Source organism: Gossypium hirsutum, chromosome A06 (genome assembly GCF_007990345.1).
Source record: "Gossypium hirsutum isolate 1008001.06 chromosome A06, Gossypium_hirsutum_v2.1, whole genome shotgun sequence".
Classification (NCBI taxonomy): domain Eukaryota; kingdom Viridiplantae; phylum Streptophyta; class Magnoliopsida; order Malvales; family Malvaceae; genus Gossypium; species Gossypium hirsutum.
The window spans coordinates 114,337,586-114,358,539 of NC_053429.1; the positions used below are offsets into that span (position 1 = coordinate 114,337,586).

At 34.9% G+C, this 20,954-nt stretch overlaps 1 protein-coding gene across 5 annotated transcripts; it reads left to right on the forward strand.

Annotated features, from left to right (window-relative positions):
- Nucleotides 1-2,703: 2,703 nt before the first annotated feature.
- On the forward strand, nt 2,704-20,726 carry LOC107961827 (mitotic spindle checkpoint protein MAD1). Of its 5 annotated transcripts, none has more exons than XM_016897991.2 (16): nt 2,704-3,228; nt 3,410-3,509; nt 4,455-4,615; nt 7,372-7,569; nt 7,658-7,750; nt 8,070-8,186; nt 8,715-8,962; nt 9,665-9,836; nt 10,659-10,769; nt 10,924-11,127; nt 12,288-12,450; nt 18,032-18,122; nt 18,209-18,278; nt 19,156-19,284; nt 19,543-19,581; nt 20,421-20,726. In XM_016897991.2, the coding sequence occupies exons 1-16, from the start codon at nt 3,040-3,042 to the stop codon at nt 20,508-20,510; spliced, it is 2,175 nt and encodes a 724-aa protein (XP_016753480.1). In that variant the 5' UTR covers nt 2,704-3,039; the 3' UTR covers nt 20,511-20,726. The 5 variants fall into 5 exon arrangements, 3 of the variants coding, with proteins under 3 accessions (XP_016753480.1, XP_040971095.1, XP_040971096.1); XR_005928422.1 differs by lacking the exon at nt 20,421-20,726 and adding an exon at nt 18,883-19,038 and having other exon boundaries at nt 2,907-3,228; nt 19,543-19,583; XR_005928423.1 differs by lacking the exons at nt 19,543-19,581; nt 20,421-20,726 and adding an exon at nt 18,883-19,061 and having other exon boundaries at nt 2,907-3,228.
- The last annotated feature ends 228 nt before the right edge of the window (nt 20,727-20,954 follow it).

The window sequence follows — 20,954 nt, forward strand, 5'->3', positions numbered from 1 at the left end:
TTGCTAGGTATGGACCACTCAATTGGAAAATCAAAATCAACTCTAGAATTATTCTTCACCTGTATGTATTAACAACAATTCAGCCAAAGGTTCAAAGACCAGTTGGAAATGATCGATTCACATCCTTCACCAGGAGTAAAATAAAACAGGCTCAGAGAACCTCTTCGATTACAAGCTTTAAGTTGGCATAGATTTTGGAAAATAGAAATCAACAACACCTCTTTTCAGTGACCACACTTAATGAAATAGGTGATCGCGACCCACTATGAGAAACAAATAACTGTCCTAGAGCTATTCCATATTCATTAAGAAGATGGCAGAAGAAATGGTGTAAAGGAAGGTGGGAAGCTGCTTCTAGCACGTGTGACTGCTTCGGACGTATCAACGTCCAGAGTAGAAATCCTGCACAAAGGATATGAAAAGTGGTATCTACAAGTATATGGGTCAAGTTGTAATATAGTTACAACGAAGTAGGTAAATACTCCGAGGATTGTACCCAAGAGAGGTGAGCACTAAATTAATTCTAATATAAACATACATTAATCTAATTAGTACTTTAATTGGGTTATAGTATGAATAATCAAAAGAAAGGTTTTGGTAAACTATACTAAAAATAATATTAAAAGAAAGTAAGGAAATAAATAAAACACGAGAAATCAAGGAGTAAAATGTATCAAATCTGACCATGGGTGAGTAGCTCATTATAGTAATCATAACCAACTATCGTCTCGTGTTTTCTTATTCAATCAACTAGTCAATATCCTAACATGATCTTTTGATCTTCCACTGACCTCATAGTCCAGATCGATTCAGGGTTAAGGTGTTCACGGATAGGTCATACCAAATTTGGGTTAATTCCCACTATAATGACTTCCTAGGGTTGTCAGGCCTAGTGTTTTAGGTTCTTCCTCTCCTGAACAGTTGATCCACTCATAAACCCCTACAAAACAATTAATTAATCATATCTCCACTCGCTAATCCCTCATAAGAGGATTAGTTCCTCCTAGATTTAATAAACAATATTAACTTCATAAAAAGAATAAACATGAAGAACAATTCAAGAGAATAGAGTTTAGAAAAAGTTTGATTTGTATTTAAATTTAAGCGTCAGATCCTCACAGATTTTGATTGAACTTCACAAATCTGATCTCTCCACAAAAGTAAATAACCAAAATTGAAATAAAATCTAAACCTAAGAAAAGAGAAAAACTAAATATTAAATCTAAAGAAAAAAATATACAATATGAAAGGTGTGTATAACATGTGTTAAATGAGCCTATTTATAAACTTTAGGGTGGTCGTCGTCCCTAACCCTAGGTCAAGTTGTCCTCGTGCTTAACATTTGATTGTGCAGACCAAAATGTCCCTAGCTTGTAATTATTTCAAGTACAGAGGTGATGTCGCGAGACACCAATTCCTGTGTTGCAACATCAAGGGCAGTATGCTCATATTCAGGATGTCTTCAGGGGTATGTTGTGACATTGAAGGCAGTCTTAGAATTCTTCTATTCTACTCCTTATGTTGCAACATCCAATGCTTTGTGCTGTAACCCAGTGACCAGTATCGAGTTAACACGCCTTCTAATGATCTCCTATATGCTCACAAAGTCTATTAGCTCACATTCGGCTTCTAAGGTCAACAAAAGACTCAAATTACACACTTTATTGAACTTAGCTAAACTTATGAAAATGTAATTAAAACTTAACTAAAATGCTTATGTTCAAGCTCCTAAAGTGTGAAAACTAGTTTAATCTGCTATACCAAATTACGGCAAATCAACATGCAGCAAAAGTAAGAAACCCTTTTTAGTATCACTCAATCACATCAAACCTTCAACAATTGAGAAGTCATAGGAAAATTAGGCACCTGAATGCCTCGAACAGTTGAATGACGACTCATTTCTTCGTTCTTTGTCATACAGGCATAAGCTGTCGCCTCTATAGGTACACCAGCTTCACGAAGTTGCAAGTGTTCATTCTTTGAACCACTATGGTTACCCTGACCACTAAGACCACCTCTTCTTACCCTAACCATAATACCTAACTAAATCTAGAATGACTAGAAGGAGTATTTGAAAATTTTAAGAAGTTTACCTTAAATCATGACTGTTTTTCTCAACAACGTCTCTTTCTCAAAAATTTCAAACCCAAACGGTTCAAATTTAGGTTTAAAGTCTAATCCTTTTAAAGAAATTCAAAGCATTCAAAGCATGAAGATTCACATATCCAAGAGCGAAGGCTCAATCAGCATCGTACAACTGTACATCCCTTTAACATCTGACAAAACTTGCACAACAATTTTGAGTGAAGTGCATATATAATAAGTTTCATTCTTATAAATCTCTCACTTCACTTAACCAAGTTCTAAGAAGAGCCACTTTATAACTCTTATTCAAACTAAGTGGAAGACAAATTGTTATGGTGTCCGCTATTATCGGCCCAGTACCCGGTTACCTGACTGGAACCTACTTGTAATCTGCATAATTCACATCTTTACATGAGTTCACACATAGTGAATTCGTGGTGAGTTCGTATCCTTTCATGAGCTCTATAAGATGGGTTCGCATCACTATGCAGGCAAACGAACACCTAGAGAACACGTGTAGATCTTAGAATAAGGTACGTGTTGGCATTCATGGGAGCCTACCTAGGACGTTATGAACCGTATCATATAAATAAATAAATTAACCCCCCTTGAGAGACAGACACACAAAAACACTCAATAGGCTTAATTTATTTTTTGGTATTTTCTTGAGAACTTTTTATCCCTATAATTTTTTTAGTGTCAAAAGGACCAAATCAGTGAACCGCAAAAAACCTAATCTGAGTAAAAAACAAACTTTAAGGATCAAAATAGGAAAAAACTATATATTTAGGGACTAAATGATGCATCAAAACTATTTGGTCCAGAAGTGACGGGCGCTTTGTCATTGCCCGAACATAGAATAGAAATGCGCCATTTTCCTTTCTTCCAAATTTGATTTTGAATTGTTGAGAAAAAGAGAGAGAAACCCTAGAAATTTGAATTTGTGGAGACAATATGATCCTGAGGACTCCACCACCCAAGAAGCAAAGAGCCGAACCCATACTTCACGAGAGTCCGTCACCGCAAGTAGCTTCCGAGGGACGTCTCGTCATCTATGAGGACAATCCTCTGGCGGCGCCTCCGCCGGAGTCGCCTCACCAGCCCTCTGATCACCTCCTCTGCACTTATCAATGCCGACAGATGGTAGTCTTGTGTTAATTCCTGCATCAGTTAGCATTCATATTCCAATTTGCTTTTTTCTTTCTTGCTTTCTTTCTTTTCATTGTTTTATTTTCTTAGGTCAAAGCAGATTTTAGCATTCATATTCCAATTTGCTTTTTTCTTTCTTGCTTTATTTCTTAATTTTATTGTTTTATTTTCTTAGGTCAAAGCAGATTTTATAGATGCCTTGAGCAATGCGGAGAAGCAAATTCGTGATTATCAGTCCAAACTAGAGATTTTAAATGAAAACCTTTCTAAAGCCGGTAGATTATATCTACACTTTGGTCTTGTGAATTTGTTAAGTACACTTCTATTTGTATGGATATTGCATTTTTGTGCATATTTTGCAAAATGACGAATGCATTAAGTTTTACTCAATGCTGTTGTTCTTTTCCCAAAGGACTTTCCGCGTGTGTTTATGCTTCATTTACTTGTTTGTGTTTCGCTTTCTAGGATAAGATATCGCCGAAAAGATAAATTGTAATTAATTAAAATTGAAGAAATGACTGAAGTGCAATACCGATTCTAACATAGATTAGTTATTCAATACAATAGTAAAGTCATACATTCATTTTGTCCTGAAAAGAAAAACAGCATTTCAACAATTCTGAAATGTCCGAACCCTTTGTCCTTTGTGCTTCAACAAGTAACAAGCAAATAGCAAAAACAACAACCAAATGGTACCTTAATATTAACAAAAAGTTCTTATATAAAGGGCTGACTTCTCATTTGTTCGTGCATAGTGATTTATAATTTACATTCTGTTTACTTTTTCCAGTTGTTTTATAGTGCTGAAGGCTTATAGGGTTCCCATGAGGGGAAAGAGGAAAACTTATGAGGTTGCGGTGAGGTTTTGAACATCTTAAAATAGATGCTTAACGCAATTTAAAATGCTAATAACGAGCTACCTGTGGTTGGCCCCACTAATAATGTCATGATAAAGTTCAAAGCTCTGATCCAAAAATTCGTATAATAACAAGCTAGTAAATTTTATTCAGATTCATCTACTGATTTTTTTTGTTCAAATCATATACAGGTGTTGCTTAAGAATTTCTAATTAAAAATTTTGCTATTTGAGTTCATACTCTTTTGAAAATGGTAAAAAAGGAGCTTCTTGCTTTGGCATGTATTTTTTTGGTGTTTGATCATTTGAAATTAGATCTTGCATGATACATTATTTTACACTGATATAATCGTAATCTTTGCAGAAGTGGAAAGGAAAAAGTTTAGGGATCAATTCCTTTATGCAGAACAAGAGCTAGCTGCTGCAAAAGGACGTGAACAGATGCTGCATGACCAGCTCTTGAAGGAAGTCAATGATTCACAGGAAAGATTCAAAAAGCAGTTAGAAACAAACAATGAGCTTAAGGTACCATTTTTTTAACTTGTAAGAGGTTGATAGAAATATCCTTTCCTCTTTGAATGTTTAATTACCTTTTGCATTAATTATGAATAACATACACTAAGAAGTCTTTTAGAACATATGCAACCATTAAAATGCATCAGCTGATCAGAAAGCACAGTAAGTTATGATACTATTGATAATTGTGTTTACAGTATAATTTGTTTTTTGTATTTAAAAATTGTGCTAACAAGGTATCCTCTGCAACACCAAATGTTCTAGCTAGAAGCAGCTAATAGTCATGTACTCATGTTCCCATTTATGAAAAGAATCAAACTGGGAATGTATATGCCTACTCTTTAGCATATGGAAATCTAGAATCTATATTAGTTGCACAAACCAGAACTTTGTGTGTACATACAAGTAACACAGAAGAGACTAATCTTCTAGTGACCATTTTTTTGTACCTATTACATTACGAAAAATGTGCCTAGGTGCATTAGATGTGCTGTTGTTGTTTGGTGCTAAGGTGCAGTGCCTACTCAGACTCCTTTAAAGCACATAATGACCATCATTGATACTATAATAATGTGTAGTTTGTCAAGGCTCACTTTAGGCACTAGAATCCTTATGTTGCTTGGGGCGTAAGGCCCTTCTTGTCCAAGGGAAGTGAGGTGCATATGAATATGTTTGTAATTTTATGTGTGTGTATATGTATTTATATAAATATAAAATAAGCTTAAGATGTATAATTTTGGAACTCAAAAGCTTGGTCCAATTTATCGACAAAACATGCAAAATTTTCTTTTAACTATGTAGGTCATATACATAATTTTCTTATGGTCTCATTTTTGTTGTCAAATACTTAAACATTGACAAGTAAAGAGTTCAATATTATCCCTCTTTTACTAGCAAAGGTACATCGAATGAAAAGAGTTAAGATAAAATAAATCAACGAGAAATTTAATCAGGTGGGCCTTTTTATGCCTACTGCCTTATATAGAGCTATAAATGAACTGAGCTTGAATGAACAGATTTCTCTTTGGTTCATTCATTTATTTTTGACCTGTTTGTGTTCTTTTTTTGTTTGTTCATGTTTGGTTCGTGTATGATAAGAATTTAAAAATTATGTTCAAGCTTTGTTTGTTCAAAATTAGATGTTTTTGAGTTCATGAATTTAAATTAAATGAACTTGTTTGTTAATAGTAAATGAGCATGTTCATGAACATATTATCTAACAAGTTTGCTAGCAATTAAAAATCAGTTCATGGACGATAAATTTACACATCTTAACAAATTTAATCAAACAAATAGACTTGTTTCTTAGTCTTAGATATAAAATAATAAAACATAAATATTGTTAATTATGTTATAAAAGATAAATTAACATGCAAGTAATAATATTTTTAATTATCTTATACTTGAATGAAAAACAATTTTTGAATGAGCTCTAAATGATTCATAAATGAGCTTGTTTGTGAACATAAATTAACTAAGGCTCTGTTTGTTTCATTGAAAATGGCTTTCGGAAAATGATTTCTAGAAAATGGTTTACTTTTCTGGAAAAGCTAATATATTCTGATGTTTGAATGAATCTGTGTAAAATATTTTCTGTTGTTTGGCAGATTTCTTGAAAATATTTCATAGAAGTTGTTTTCAATGGAACAAACATATATTTGAGATTTGTGATAAAGAGTTTAAATGAAGTAGTGAATTGATTACAAAGTGATGTTAAGGTGAAATTATAGTAAATAATGAATCTTTATGATGTTAAGGATTAAATTGTAAACTTTGTGAAATTTACAATTGAAACAAGAGAAGTGATATGCATGAAAATTTGTTATGTGTAATAAGATATTATAATGAATTATTTGATTAAAGTGCTTATATGGTGAAAAATAAATTACATGGCAATAGGGACTAAATTGAAAAATGTACAAAAGTTTAAGTGTGAAACAATTTAATATGTGAATAAGGAAATTATGATAAAAGTTTAATGAATGTGTTATTAGATGATGAAATATGCATAAAGTATTGTAAAAGTGAAATTGTTGAAAAATATGGATTTTTATGATGACAAGGACTAAATTGTTAAACTTGAGAAAATAAGTGGATGAAATAATATAAGTGAAATACATAGAAACTTGATATGTGGAACAAGATATTGAGATAAATTATGTGATTAAAATGTAACAAGAAAGAAAATTGATTTAATATGATTAATTAGTGAATATTGAACTTTTATGACTAAAAGGACTAAATTGAAAAATTATGAAAGTTTATAAGAAAATATTTGATAAGTGAAGAATGTAACATCCCGGTGCTTTGACCCAATGTTCGGGTCGGGTATGGGGGTATTATTGTGAATAGAGTCTTATCAGTTTGGAAAATGTTTTACAGAAAAAAATTTGGTAAGACATTGTATGGGAATAAGGGGGTAATTTTACCTTGACTGGAAAACATTTTAGGTTGACTATTCTATTTTACATGAAACAAACATCGGAAAAGGCTAAAAGTATTTTTTGTAAAAGCTTTTACGTTGAAACAAACAGTGCCTAAATGTGTTTGAGTCTCAAAATTTGTTCATAATTGTTTGTTTAGCTTGATGAACGAAAAAAAATCAAGTCGTTCATGATTTGTTCATCAAATGCATAGTTAATTTTTTATAGCCTTTGTGTTATAAGAAACATGCCTAAGCACACCAAGCGTGTGCTTGATCAAATGTGTTTGGCCTGAAGGGGTCTAAGGAGCTTTTCTTACTGTTATATTATGTTTTATAACAGGGGAAGCTGCAAAATGAGCTGAACCTTCGCAAGAAAGCTGAGTCCTCTGCAGCTTCTGCTGAAGAGAAAGCAGCTGATATAGAGGGAAAACTCACTCAATTTTCTCAAAGCATAGAAAGGGAGAAAAAACAACTTCAGAATGAGCTTTCTCAGCTGAAAGGAGAATCGAAGCTTTCTATTTCCAGAATAAGTGCTGATGTGATTGCTTAAACTTGTTTATTTAATTGATGAAAGAACATCAGTTAGCATTTATGTTAGTCTAATCCATATTTTGTCTGGTTTGTAGCTTGAAAGAACGGAATTTAGAGCTAATTGTGCTGAGAAGGAATCAGAGCTTTTGAAAGAGCAGCTAGAGGATCTTAAGAAACAACTTAATGAGGTATTTCTTGTGTCCTGGTTACTTACAGTTTACAATCTTATTGATTCTTGTACTTGATTTTGACTGCATATCCTCTTGCAACATTCATATTTTCTATTATCATATCTCTTGTTGGCTTTTTTGTTTTGTTTTTGCTGAATTACTTAGGATTTTTGCTGTTGTCATGAATTTATCTTATGTTTAAATGTCTGATTCTTTAATTCTTACTATTTAAGATGTTACCTGTGCATATCTTGCAGGATGTAGTTTAGAATTTTGTTTTTGTTTGTCTTTTTTTTTAAAAAAAAAAAAATGCATCATACATTCTGTGGTTTTGCAGTGCTTGAACCAAAAGAGTGAAGTAGAGAAGAAGATGTCAAGTTTCACCTTTCAAGAAGTTACTTCCTCCGAGAGCAGTATTTTGATTAAGCATTTGCAAGAGGAGCTTAGAAACTATGTAAGCTTTATTTTTTATTTTTTTTATATATATATTTTTTAATGTTATTTGTCATTCTTTAAATTCTGTTATCTTTTGTAAAATTATATTAGAGAAAAATTCTTATTTATGTACAAATGTACCCATGTCCATGGAAAATGCCCCCAGTAATATATTTAATGGTTTGCCTTTTCACATTAAAAAAAGATGCATGTGCATCTGCGTGAAGCAATCTGAGAAATTTTGCTTGTCCACTGGTCCTTTGCATGAGTAGAGGAAACTCCGTTTACTGCTTGGTACATTTATATATTCTCTTTGACCTGTTAGTACTATTTGCATAAACTTCGTTCGTATCTCCTTTTTATCTTTTCCTGATGTTTTGGTGAGAATGAATATAAGCTATATTTTAAAAGCTTTGATTGGACTGCTCATTTCATTTGATGTTTTTGGATGGCAGTCGTAATTCTTGTCTGGTTCATCGCTCCCTTTTTATGTTCCTGTTTTTAATGACTTCTTTCCCTTCTGCTTTTGATTGTGGGTTTTCATCAGGAGTCTGAAGTACGAGAGGCTAGAAAGTTGAAATCATCTCATGAGGACATTGAGTTATTGAAGGCAAAATTACTGGAAGAGAAGGGCCGCAGGGAGAGGGCAGAATCAGAGCTATCCAAGTTGCAAGAACAACAGATATGTTTGAGCAACTTGGAGAAAGAGTTGTCATTGTGGAAGCTCATTATGAAGGACATACCTGGTGTGTCATGTCCTGAAGATATACCTGTCAAGTTTGCAACATTACAAAAGTATGTTACCAGCTTATTTTTTATTCTATTGTTCAACTGTTATGGTCCTTCTGGTTAGCCAAAAGTCCAAAAACAGTGACAAAACTGTCAGAGGTTTTCCTTTGAACCCCCTAAAATTTGAATGTCAATACCATCCTTTTGCTTTCTCCATCTCATTAGGTTAGGTGCTGCTGAAGGAAAAGAAATGGAGTGTTTTGTTTATAGTTTTTCTTTGTTCAATTAGTAAAACTTGATTTCTGAAATCAGAAAGTAGTTGTTTGGTATAGCCTGTGGGTAAAAGTTCTCTAGGGTGAGTGAAAACTTGTTAGAATCATTTACAGCTCTTTAGCTTCTTGTTTCTTTTTTTTCCCCCTCTGTTGCGGTTTGAATTGCTTGGAGTGATCCTTTCCAGCTAACTGCCTATTTTTTAAGAAATTGTTATTACTATGATCTTTTCCCCTGAAATTATTTGTTTATTTTCCTCTGTACTTTTCATTATGAAATGATCTGATACACAGGGTTTTTATTTTTATCATTATAGTGTCTTATTGAATGATATATTAAAATACATGCTTATGCATTCTTGAAGTTGCTTAGATATTATGTATTTACGCCTCATTCTGCTTGCATGCTTGAATATGCTGTCAATGAAACTATTGTTGCTTCTTGTGTTTTATTAGTCAAATCTTGTTTGCTGAAATTGAGATTTTCTTTTCCATGCAGGGAAGTGATTGCAAGTACAATGAAGATAGGTGAGACAAATGCACGCTTGAAGCAAATTGAGGTTGGACTGGATGCTGCACAACTTGCTAAACAGAATGCTGAAGCTGAGGCTGCATTGGATAAAGAGAAGGCAGAAATCTTAAAATCAGAGGTCAAGCGGATTGAACTCATGGTAAGTGTTGCATGCAGTAGTCATTTCCATTATGGTACATTTCTTTGGCTTTTTGTTGGTCACTAACAGTTTCCACAACAAAGTGGAATATGAGGGAGATTAGATTTGTAATTTGAGGGCCACTTTGAATACCATACATTCTTGGGGTTAAACTTTATAATACTACTAATGTAAATGCTTAAATGGCTAAGAAAATATAACATGGCAGCCTATGGAGATCTATTCAAATTGTGGTAGGGCAGTTCAGTTTGTTTTTCACCTGGAAGCAAGTAAAGGTAACAACTTGGAAGGGATTCTTTCTTGAGTGGGGGCGCGGGATAGGGGAGAATCAATGAGTTCCCTTGCTTTACTATTTCCTTAAAACAGTTATAGTAGTTGTTACTTGCAATTTGCTGTTTTTCAGGCTATAAACAAGGCTTACTAACTGGGCTGTTTAATATAATATTTTTCATGAAGATTGATTTTCTGGTCATGTTTTATAAACTGTGAAAGCATGGTACTTCCTCCTTTGCTGATATCTGGAATCTGTAGCATATGATGGACATGCAAGAAGAATACAGTTGTAAATAAGCAAATAAGGTAGATCATGAATAGTTGAGCCAGGATAGCTTATTGACATTTATACATGTTTGGGTGATTGATATTGAGAAAATTGTTCTAAACATGTTTTTGTTGATTTACTTCTTGGTTGTACCTGCAGAAGTTAACAAAGATGTGGGCTGATGAATGCGGCCTTCTATACTAATTTTCTTTGTCTAACAAATATAATGTTTGGTTTATTCACTTTTGTTTTATTTTAAAAGTTGAACTGTTATGTTTCAGCTTTCCATGGTTACTGAAGAGAGAAATAAGTTGAGCAATGCTATTAATGAATTAAAGAGGCATAAGAATGAAGAAGCAGGTGATGAAGTGGCTAGTGGAACTGTTGTTCAGGTTATGAACTTCTATGCTGTTTCATTACTTTCTAGCCAAGTTTTCCCTCTTTTCTTTCCAAAACCAAAATAAGTGTACAAAATATCCTTCACTCCTAAATGTGTTGTCTTTTCTCATTGTTTTTGACATGTCGTCCCTTGGTTTTAATGTCTAGGAGCTTGAATCATCTCTTGCAAAGAAGGAATCTTGTATTAAAGAATTAGAGAGAAGTTTACATGAGCAAAAAGAAATTAATGATCGCCAACATAATGAGATTAAAATGCTCCATGATAGGCTAAATAATGAAGCAAGAAGAATAAAATCACTAGACAGGGAGACTGATCGACTTCGTTCAGAGATTTCACTATTGGAGTCAAAGGTACATAGCTAAGATTTTTAAATGATTCCGGGAACCAAGACTGATCAACTACGGTTGTGGTTCTATTTGGTCTTTGCTATTATTACTATTTTATGTTTAATCATTTGAGATGCTTTACTTGATTTTGTTTATTTTTAATGTGATGGAGTTGGGCAAAATCATACTTATTGAAGGAATGTTAGATACTTATTTTGTTGATTTTATGTTTCATTGTTAAATATATAAGGACCTATTTGGGCATTTAGGCCACATATTGTATCTTCTTCTATGTGCTAGATTTGAAAGTAGTCTGTACATACCTAGTAATATTTAGATAACAAGTAGTCTATTAAGATATTGAATATCGGAATCGGTTTTCCTTTGAGAGAAATAAGTCAAATCTTATAACTTTTGACTTTTTTCTCATGTATAATCTTGTGAGGTATGCCATATTGTTGGTAGGTGTAAGAATTTATGTTGAATAGCCTCCATTTGGCTTTGGAACCCTCCTCCCCCTCTCTCTCTGTATATTTATTTATCAATCTACCTACTATCTATGAATATACTTGTTTATTTATTTCTCCATCACCTCTTTGTTCAAAATCAAATTTACTTTTAATTCTTTTTGTATATTTTAATATTCTTTACTTATAGTTGCTTGCCTCAATAGCAAGATTGACGGTAAATGTCCAAGCAATTTTGTCACACGTACCACAAGGCAAAAAAAGAGTGATGTATATTTATGAAAAAACATGCATGTTAAGTTATCACCTATATTTAACTAGAATTAGAAAGTTTCTTTGTTTCACATTTCATAATAGTAAGGGGGCTCTACTTGATGAACTCATTTTTGGGAGCAATCGTTTAACCATATGAAAGGGAGCTTTTGCAGTTTTCAACACAATGTAAACAGTTCAACTTAATTCCTATTCAGTGCTGGAATGCCTAATTTAACTAAAATGAAACTAGTTATGCATTATCAATATTGTTACTTGTCTTAAATATGATCCTTACAGTATCTGTATTTCAATGGAAACTCTTGTGTATGCTGTTTCCTCAACTTGAATGAATTAGGAGGGAAATTTTCTGAATGTAGGGTGCATAGAAAGTGAAATGCTAATGATGCTTGGTTTTCTTTTGTCCTTGTTGAGTGGTAATAACAATGTGGTTTCTTTCCATAGCTGGGTCATGGTGATTATTCAGCTTCAAATACAAAAGTTCTGCGAATGGTAAATACTCTTGCTGTTGATAATGAGGCAAAACAAACTATTGAGGCATTACAAACTGAGTTACAAAAGACAAAGGAGAAGTTACAAGCTCTTGAAGAATTGAAAAGTCAATCAGGTATAATGCATTGTTCTTTGATTGCAAAGTAAATAGATTCAGAATTGAGGTTCCATGTTTTGTTTCTTTTTTTTCAGTCCTTGTTACAAACTTTTATTTAGACCTAGTAATCCGTGTATTCATGTAGTGTTTGTGTATTTTTCTTACATCATAATTGTGTTGAAGGTATTATTTATGTTGGAATTCCTAAAATTAAGGACAGAAAACTTACCTTATTACTAGGAGTTCTCTTGTAAATAGAAACTAATCTCAGTCACTGATTCTTAGGAAGTTACTGATTTTTAGGGATGTTTTTCCTTGTTTGTGTGAATTCCTCTCTTTATAGGTGTAAACTAATTAGCAGAATGAATAAGAATTTTTTCTAAGTTTTTACATGGTATCAAGAGCTTTAGGATTCATTCGATCCTGCTCATTCGTCTCTAATCTCACTTCCTAAAAATCCCTCCGGTTTAGTCCTCCTCCTATGGGTGACGTCAATGAAACTCTGTCTGAAACTGAGACTTCACAAATAACTCAGAATGTCAATCAGGGAATCACTCAAGGTGAACTTAATTCCTCCCTTATAATCACCAATCATCGGCTAAATGGGAAGAACTTCTTACAATGGTCTCAATCGGTCCTTATGGTGATTCGTGGTCGTAGCAAATTAGGATACATCAATGGAGAAATTCCTCGACCAACCATAGCTGACCCGACTTATGCCACTTGGGAACTCAACAACTCGATTGTAATGGCTTGGCTAATTAATTCGATGGAAGGCCATATAAGCCGCACCTATCTTTTTTTCAAAATTGCAAAAGACATGTGGGATGTAGTCAAAGAAAACTACTCGGATCTTGGAAACGCCTCCCAAGTATTTGAGATCAAGCTTAAGTTAAAGGATATCCAATAAGGGACACTCGAAGTAACTCACTACTACAACAATCTGAAAATTGTGGCAGGAACTGGATATGTACTATGAGGCAGATTGGAGTGAAGGATTGGAACACACCAAGTTTATGACTCACCTCAACAATGAACGTCTTTATGAGTTTCTAGCAGGACTGAATCGTGAGTTAGATGAGGTTAGTGGCCGAATTCTGGGCAGATCACCTCTACCAACCATCGGTGAAGCATTTGCAGAAGTTAGAAGAGAAGAAAAGTGCCGTCTTGTCATGATGGGAGACTCAAAGGAACCTAAACATGTGACAACTCTTGGCAACCGGTCTACTGAGACCTCTGCCCTCATCTCCAGAGGTCCACAGCCACAAAAACCACGTGCTGGAAATGATTCTGGATCAACCAGGCCATGGTGTAACCACTGCAACCGTGTTGGTCATACAAAGGAAAAGTGCTTCAAACTCCATGGCTATCCTGAAAAAAACAGAAGGATAATAAGACTGCCCTGTTATCCTCCACTGCTACAGATGATGTTCTCGATGTTCGCCTAACCAAAACCCAACTTGAGACTCTCCATAAGATACTTGGTACTTCTACTGCTCATGGATCTCTAGCCACCCAAGGTACTGCCCTCAATATTGCCTTTGAATCAAATAATCAATCCTCTTGGATACTCGATTCGGGTGCATCCGATCACATGACAGGTAACTCCACTTTGTTTCACACCTACACTCCTTGTCATGACAAGTCCCGAATCTGCATAGCTGATGGTTCTTACTCACCTGTGGCTGGAGTAGGAGAAGTACAAATAACAGAGAATTTTTTTCTCGATAAAGTCCTACATGTCCCAAACTTGTCCTGCAATTTACTTTCAATCAGTAAACTTACTAAGGATGAAAAACTTCTTGTTGAATTTTTTGCAATTGGTTGTGTGATACAGGAACAGAAATCGGGGAGGATGATTGGCACTGCTAAAGTTGATGATGGACTATATGTTTGGAATAAAGACAGCACACAAGGAGGATTGGCTCTATCAACTTCAAAAGAGGACACAATTATGTTATGGCACCGTAGGTTAGGGCATCCAAATTTTTTGTATTTGAAGAAACATCTTCCGCTGTTATTTCGAAATAAAAGTATTAATTTCTTGAAGTGTGAAATTTGCCAATTATCCAAACATACCCGTGTGCCATACCCATTAAAACCATATATCCAGTCCCAACCATTTTTATTAATCCACAATGACCTAATGGGAGCCAGCCGAGTGAAAAATATTACAGGGGCTAGGTGGTTTATAACATTCATTGATGATCACATTAGGGTATGTTGGGTCTATCTCCTCAAAGAAAAATCTGAAACACCCAAAGTATTCGAAAATTTTCACTCAATGGTTCGAACCCAGTTCAACTCTACCATACATACTCTTCACACTGACAATGGGAGAGAATACTTTAACTCTGTCCTAAGCCCATACCTTTCTGACCAAGGCATCATACACCAAAGCTCTTGTCCTGACACTCCTTAACAAAACGGGATCTCCGAGAGAAAAAATCGTCATCTCCTTGCTGTAGCTCGAGCCATAATGTTCACCATGAATGTTCCAAAATACTTGTGGGGAGAGGCTGTCCTCACTGCCTGCTATCTCATAAACCGAATGCCATCAAAGGTTCTCAATTTCCAAACACCTCTAAATACCCTTCTAAAGTCCTTTCCTCTATTTCGTGTTCCTAATCTTCCAGCCAAAATATTCGGTTGCAAAGTTTTTGTCCATAACCATCAACCAAATCAATCCAAACTTGATCCTCGAGCCCACACCTGCATCTTCATTGGATATTCTCTCACACAAAAAGGCTATAAGTGTTACTCACCAACCTTGCACCGAATGTTTGTCTCTCGGGATGTTACCTTTTTTGAAAATGAACCATACTTTGCAGCATCTCATCTTCAGGGGGAGATTTTTAATGAAGATGAGACCCTTAATACTCTCCTCATTATACCTCATGATCCTACAACTACTATCACAAACAAGCCTAACAACCAAGGTGCTATGGTAATCCCAAATTTAGAGACTGTTTCCCCTGTGCAGCAGCAAGAAATTAGCCCAATCCTTCCAAATAACAATACCACCATCGAAGTACAGCCCCATGATCAAGGAAAACAACAAAAACAGGTTCCCGAAATACAGGTTTACTCTCGACGGAATCGTGCTCCTGAAACTGATACAGCAGTGCCAATTGCATCCCCAACCGAGGACTGTTCTGAAACAGAAGTCTCACCTCCGTCACCATCTATCTATCTTCCAATTGCAGTTCGAAAGGGCACAAGGAGCTACACTCAACACCCTATTTCTCGGTTTGTATCCTATGGAAATTTATCTAAGTCTTACCAAGCTTTTGTGACTAATGTTGATTCTGTAAAAACTCCAAAAAATATAGAAGAGGCTCTTGAATCAGCTGAGTGGAGACAAGCTGTGATGGAAGAAATGAAGGCCCTCAAAAATAATGAAACATGGGTAATCTCGGATCTACCTAAGGGAAAAAAACAGTAGGATGCAAATGGATCTTCACTACGAAATTTAAACCCGATGGCCGTATTGACCGATACAAGGCTCGACTTGTGGCTAAGGGCTTCACTCAAACTTATGGTCTTGACTACGACGAGACGTTTGCACCAGTTGCCAAGCTAAACACCATTCAAGTCCTCCTATCTCTTGCTGCCAACCTTGATTGGCACTTGACTCAATTAGATGTAAGAAATGCTTTCCTCAACGGAGAATTAAGTGAGGAAGTGTACATGGATTTCCCACCCGGGTTTGAAGAAAGCAAGGACCAAGTGTGTAAGTTGAAGAAGTCCTTGTATGGGCTGAAACAATCTCCACGGGCGTGGTTCAGCCGATTTGCAAAAGCTATGACCAGCAGAAATTACATTCAAGGGCAGGTAGATCACACCATGTTCTACAAGCACTCGGAAAAGGGAAAATGCTGCATCCTCATCGTTTATGTGGACGATATAATATTAACAGGAGATAACTCAAGCGAAATTGTGAGGTTGAAAGAATTCCTTGGTATAGAGTTCGAGCTTAAAGACTTGGGGAATCTTAAATACTTTCTTGGTATGGAGGTAGCAAGGTCCCAAACAGGTATTTCCATCTCCCAAAAGAAATATGTTTTTGATCTATTGTTAGAAGTTGGTTTGATGGGCTGCAAACCAGCCGAAACTCCTATGGAATTTAACCTTAAATTGGGCACTGATGAGGATGGAGAAGAAATCGACAGGGGGAGATATCAACGACTAGTAGGAAGACTCATCTACCTATCTCACACCTGTCCAGACATAACCTTTAGTGTAAGTGTTATCAGTCAGTACATGCATGCCCCGAGGGAGAAGCACCTGGAAGCTGCATATAGAATATTAAGGTATCTGAAAGGGACTCCTGGTAAAGGCCTGCATTTCAAGAAAACTGCAAACCAGAATGTGGAAGTCTACACTGATGCAGATTGGGCAGGTTCTGTCAACGATAGACGCTCTACAAGTGGCTATTGTAGTTATGTTTGGGGTAACCTCGTGACGTGGAGAAGCAAAAAACAGTCTGTTGTAGCACGTAGCAGTGCAGAGGAGTTTGGATACAAAGACTTATGGGGGAACTAAAAGTGCCTTACACCAGGCCTATGAAGATGTACTGTGACAACCAGGCAGCTGTCAGCATAGCACATAATCCTGTGCATCATGATCGCACCAAACATGTGGAAATAGATTGCCACTTTATAAAAGAAAAAATACACTCAGGAGAAGTGTGCATCACCTACCTACCTACTAGACAACAAGTTGCAGATGTATTAACTAAAAGTTTGAACAGAAACATGTTTGAAGAAGTTGTTGGCAAGCTGGGTTTGATAAACATCTACACTCCAGCTTGAGGGGGAGTGTTGGAATTCCTAAAATTAAGGACAGAAAACTTACCTTATTACTAGGAGTTCTCTTGTAAATAGAAACTAATCTCAGTCACTGATTCTTAGGAAGTTACTAATTTTTAGGGATGTTTTTCCTTGTTTGTGTGAATTCCTCTCTTTATAGGTGTAAACTAATTAGCATAATGAATAGGAATTTTTTCTAAGTTTCTACAATTTATTTATATATATTTTTCAGGTTAATAATTTGTGTCATATATATTTTTCCATGTTCATGTATTCATGTCATATTGTGTTTTAGTTATTTTTTCCCACATCATGTTTGTATCATGTAATTGTGTCATACCCAACATTTCCAGTCTACTTGTAGTTAAAATCCTTTTTTTTATCTATCTATTTATTATTTTAAAAATTTCCCTAATTTCTTGTTTGCTACATTAAATTTGATTTGTGGAATTAATAGTTCATGTTTGAACCTTTTTGTCTCACTGATTTCTTTCTATTTTAGTAAAACTGTACTTGTAGAAATCAACTCGTATCCTGACTAGGTTATACTAATGTCAGGCTTCATGTTATTTCTAGCAACTTCCATGTTAATTTTTTCCAAGACTGTATCTACACTTGTTCGGTTTAGGGGGGATTTATCCTTCAATACCTATGGATCAGTGCTGATAAATCTAATATAGTGGCTGTGGTGTTTGGTTGTGGGGGTGGTTTATTGATCCAAATTGCCGACCATTTCAAATGCAGCATTGACATGATGAGGTTATCTGTTCTCTGACTAAACTGTGTAGGTGACACTGGGAAGCTGGTTGACTCGTATATATCTGAGAAGATAACGAAATTAAAAGAACAAATTGCGACACTTGAAAAACGTGAAGAGAGGTAAGTTGTGGAAACATTGCTATATTTATTGTTCATAACTTTGATTTGTTACTGCTGATGTATTTGAAAATGCACACCTGCAACAGATACAAGACTGTTTTTGCGGATAGAATTTCAGTTTTTAGAAGAGCATGTTGCGAGCTTTTTGGTTACAAGGTATACTTTGTGGCATTTCACATTTTAGTATTTCCTAAGCTATCTCTTACCTTACGTTTAAAAATCTATTGAAATACCTAAAGCTAAAACCTAACTAATAATTAAAATGCAATATATGAAGTCAAATTATAGATTTGTCTAGAACTATGATACCAATCTGCAAATACCATATTAGTCTCCTTGAAAACTAAAGAAAGAGATGAGTCCTATTTAAGTTTATGCTTTAAGCTTATCTATCTTAGGCTTGGGGCAGTTGACAGATCAGAAGCATGAAACTCAATACCAGTGCTTGAGTTTAAGCAGCTTTGTTTTTTGTATAAATTCTTACTGATACGTCTTGATGCTTTACTTTTGCAATTTTGTGTTCCTTTGAAGGTTTTAGGTTAGTTTTTAAATAAATGAGGTAACTTGGTAGAATTAATGGCATGTACCAAATTTGCCTGACCAAAATTGTAGTAAGCTCTATGGTTGATTTGCCTCCAAATTAATTCCATTCTGTTTCCCTACAGAATATATTGGGAAAGAACATAGAGCTTTTTTCTTAATGGGGGCCTTGTTTTCAATACTAACAATATAATACTAGAGATACGTTTTTTGGTGAAAGAGGATTGAGGGTGTTGAGCAAAAATTGCTTATGATCACATCATGGACTCATTGGTGATTATTGCTGGGGATGTCGGACAAATTAATCAGACCCCAAAATGTGCGATGGGCCAATCACTTTGGTTTTAGCTTCAGAAACCAATTCAAACCAGATTTGGTATCATTTTTAATTCATGGAAGGTTTTAAACCTCATCTGTTTGCCCCTAATTTGTACCATTGAGTTTTTATGCATCACACTACTTCATGGTTTTAAGTTAGTGATTTTTGTGGCAGATAGTAATGGACGAGCACCAGCGTCCTAATGGAATCCCTGTGACCCATTTTACCCTCCAATCAATTTATGCACAAAATGATGATGAAAAGCTTGAATTTGAGTATGAATCTGGAAATACCAATATTTTGGTAAGCTGAGTAGTTGATGACGTCAAACAAAATATAGTAAATAGTCTTTTTTCACATTCCACTTTCCCATGAAAATATCTTTTAAGGATTGATTGGGACATTAAAAAAGGCTAAAAGTGCATTTGCATTGCCAGAGACCATGCAAATGCATGCATTTCCATTGCCAGAGACCATGCAAATGCATCTAGATTATTCTACTTAAATTGACTATAGAACCAAGAAAAACAATTAAACTAATGTTACTTTATGATCCAACAGGCAAATGATTATACTGCTCAGCCTGAGATATCCCATCAGGTAACAAGTGTAAACTTTTCCTTCATCACTTGGTTATGTGCTGTGCTGTGGTTACAAGGAAAGTAGAATCAGACATGAAAGAAACTTGTGAACATGTGTGCAGAAGTGGGCTTTATGGTTTTGCCTTGACTAGTAAATGTTTATGAGTACAATGTTAGTTTGGCAACAGGAGAAAAGTAACTTTGCTAGAGACTGCTATTTACTATGCATGCATAAGGTTATAATCAAACTGCCTCTGAGCATGCAACCATGAATTGGTACATGTATAAAACATTTAAAATCTATTAACAATTCAATGTTGTGGTTAGGTTTTAGCCACTCAAAGCTGAGAATTAAAAACCTTAAAACTTAACTCAGCTTATTATTTTATTAGAGACTGGAGCTCAAGCTTAACACGAAATAGTTTAAATATTTGAATAATCCAAGCTAGAGTAGCTCATGAATGGCTTGGTTCCCATCTAATAGATATGCATGGTTTATTACAATGCCTGATCCAGCTCGATTAGAAAGTTACAGCATAGGAAGGTTCTTGGCCAAAGTTACGACAGTTGTTATTCTTGTGATAATCATATATCAAAATTTTCTAGTTTTAAAATGTGTTTGAATTTTGCTGACTGAGTTTTAGCTTGGTTGGCATCGGTATTGTTGTCAATATAGGACATGGGTTTGAGTATGTTGAACCATGTTTATTCTCCTATTTAAGGGTTGGGGAGGGATTTGTGTAGTTCTAGGCATTATATAAAAAATGTTATAATTTTGATACATGTTATTGACCTGGTGCCAAGAGAGTTATGAATTGTCTTAAGGAATTGTTAATGTGTGCTTTGTATTTTTGGCAGGTCGATATATTTGTTCGGAAGTTGAACTCAATTCCAGCTTTCACTGCTAATCTAACAGTTGAATCTTTTAACAGGCGAACCCTTTCGTAAGATAAATCTATATCCAGAAAAGATAGAATATGCCTTAGCATTTATCATTGTCAACACATGATTACTTATGTGGATTGGGGATTTAATAATTTCTCATGCATGGAATGAGTGTTTTGACAATGAAAACAGATGGTAGACTGGTTGATTTATGAAAATCCACCGTTTAAAAATGTTATTATTCCTGAACTTTGTAAAGGGGTCGTTAAATTGTACTTATACGTTGGTCTTTGAGTGAATGCTTTATCATCTAACACCGACTTTAAGTGACTAAAAATATCGAACAGATTGGTTGGGGAATTGGTGCATTGTTTAGTTCCATATTCAAAAATTGGTCATACTTTGAGTTGGTAGGGAATGTTTAATTGGGAAAAGAAATGGACATAAAATATTAGTCATATATATATATTCACTTTATTTTTAACCGGTGAGATTTGAATTTAATAT

Excerpts from the sequence above, each read along its gene's own strand:
- LOC107961827 (XM_016897991.2), top strand. The coding sequence starts at position 3,040 with ATGATCCTGAGGACTCCACCACCCAAGAAGCAAAGAGCCGAACCCATA. Across the intron at positions 10,770-10,923 it reads CTAGTGGAACTGTTGTTCAG|GAGCTTGAATCATCTCTTGC; the intron begins GTTATGAACTTC and ends TTTAATGTCTAG. Across the intron at positions 11,128-12,287 it reads TTTCACTATTGGAGTCAAAG|CTGGGTCATGGTGATTATTC; the intron begins GTACATAGCTAA and ends TTCTTTCCATAG.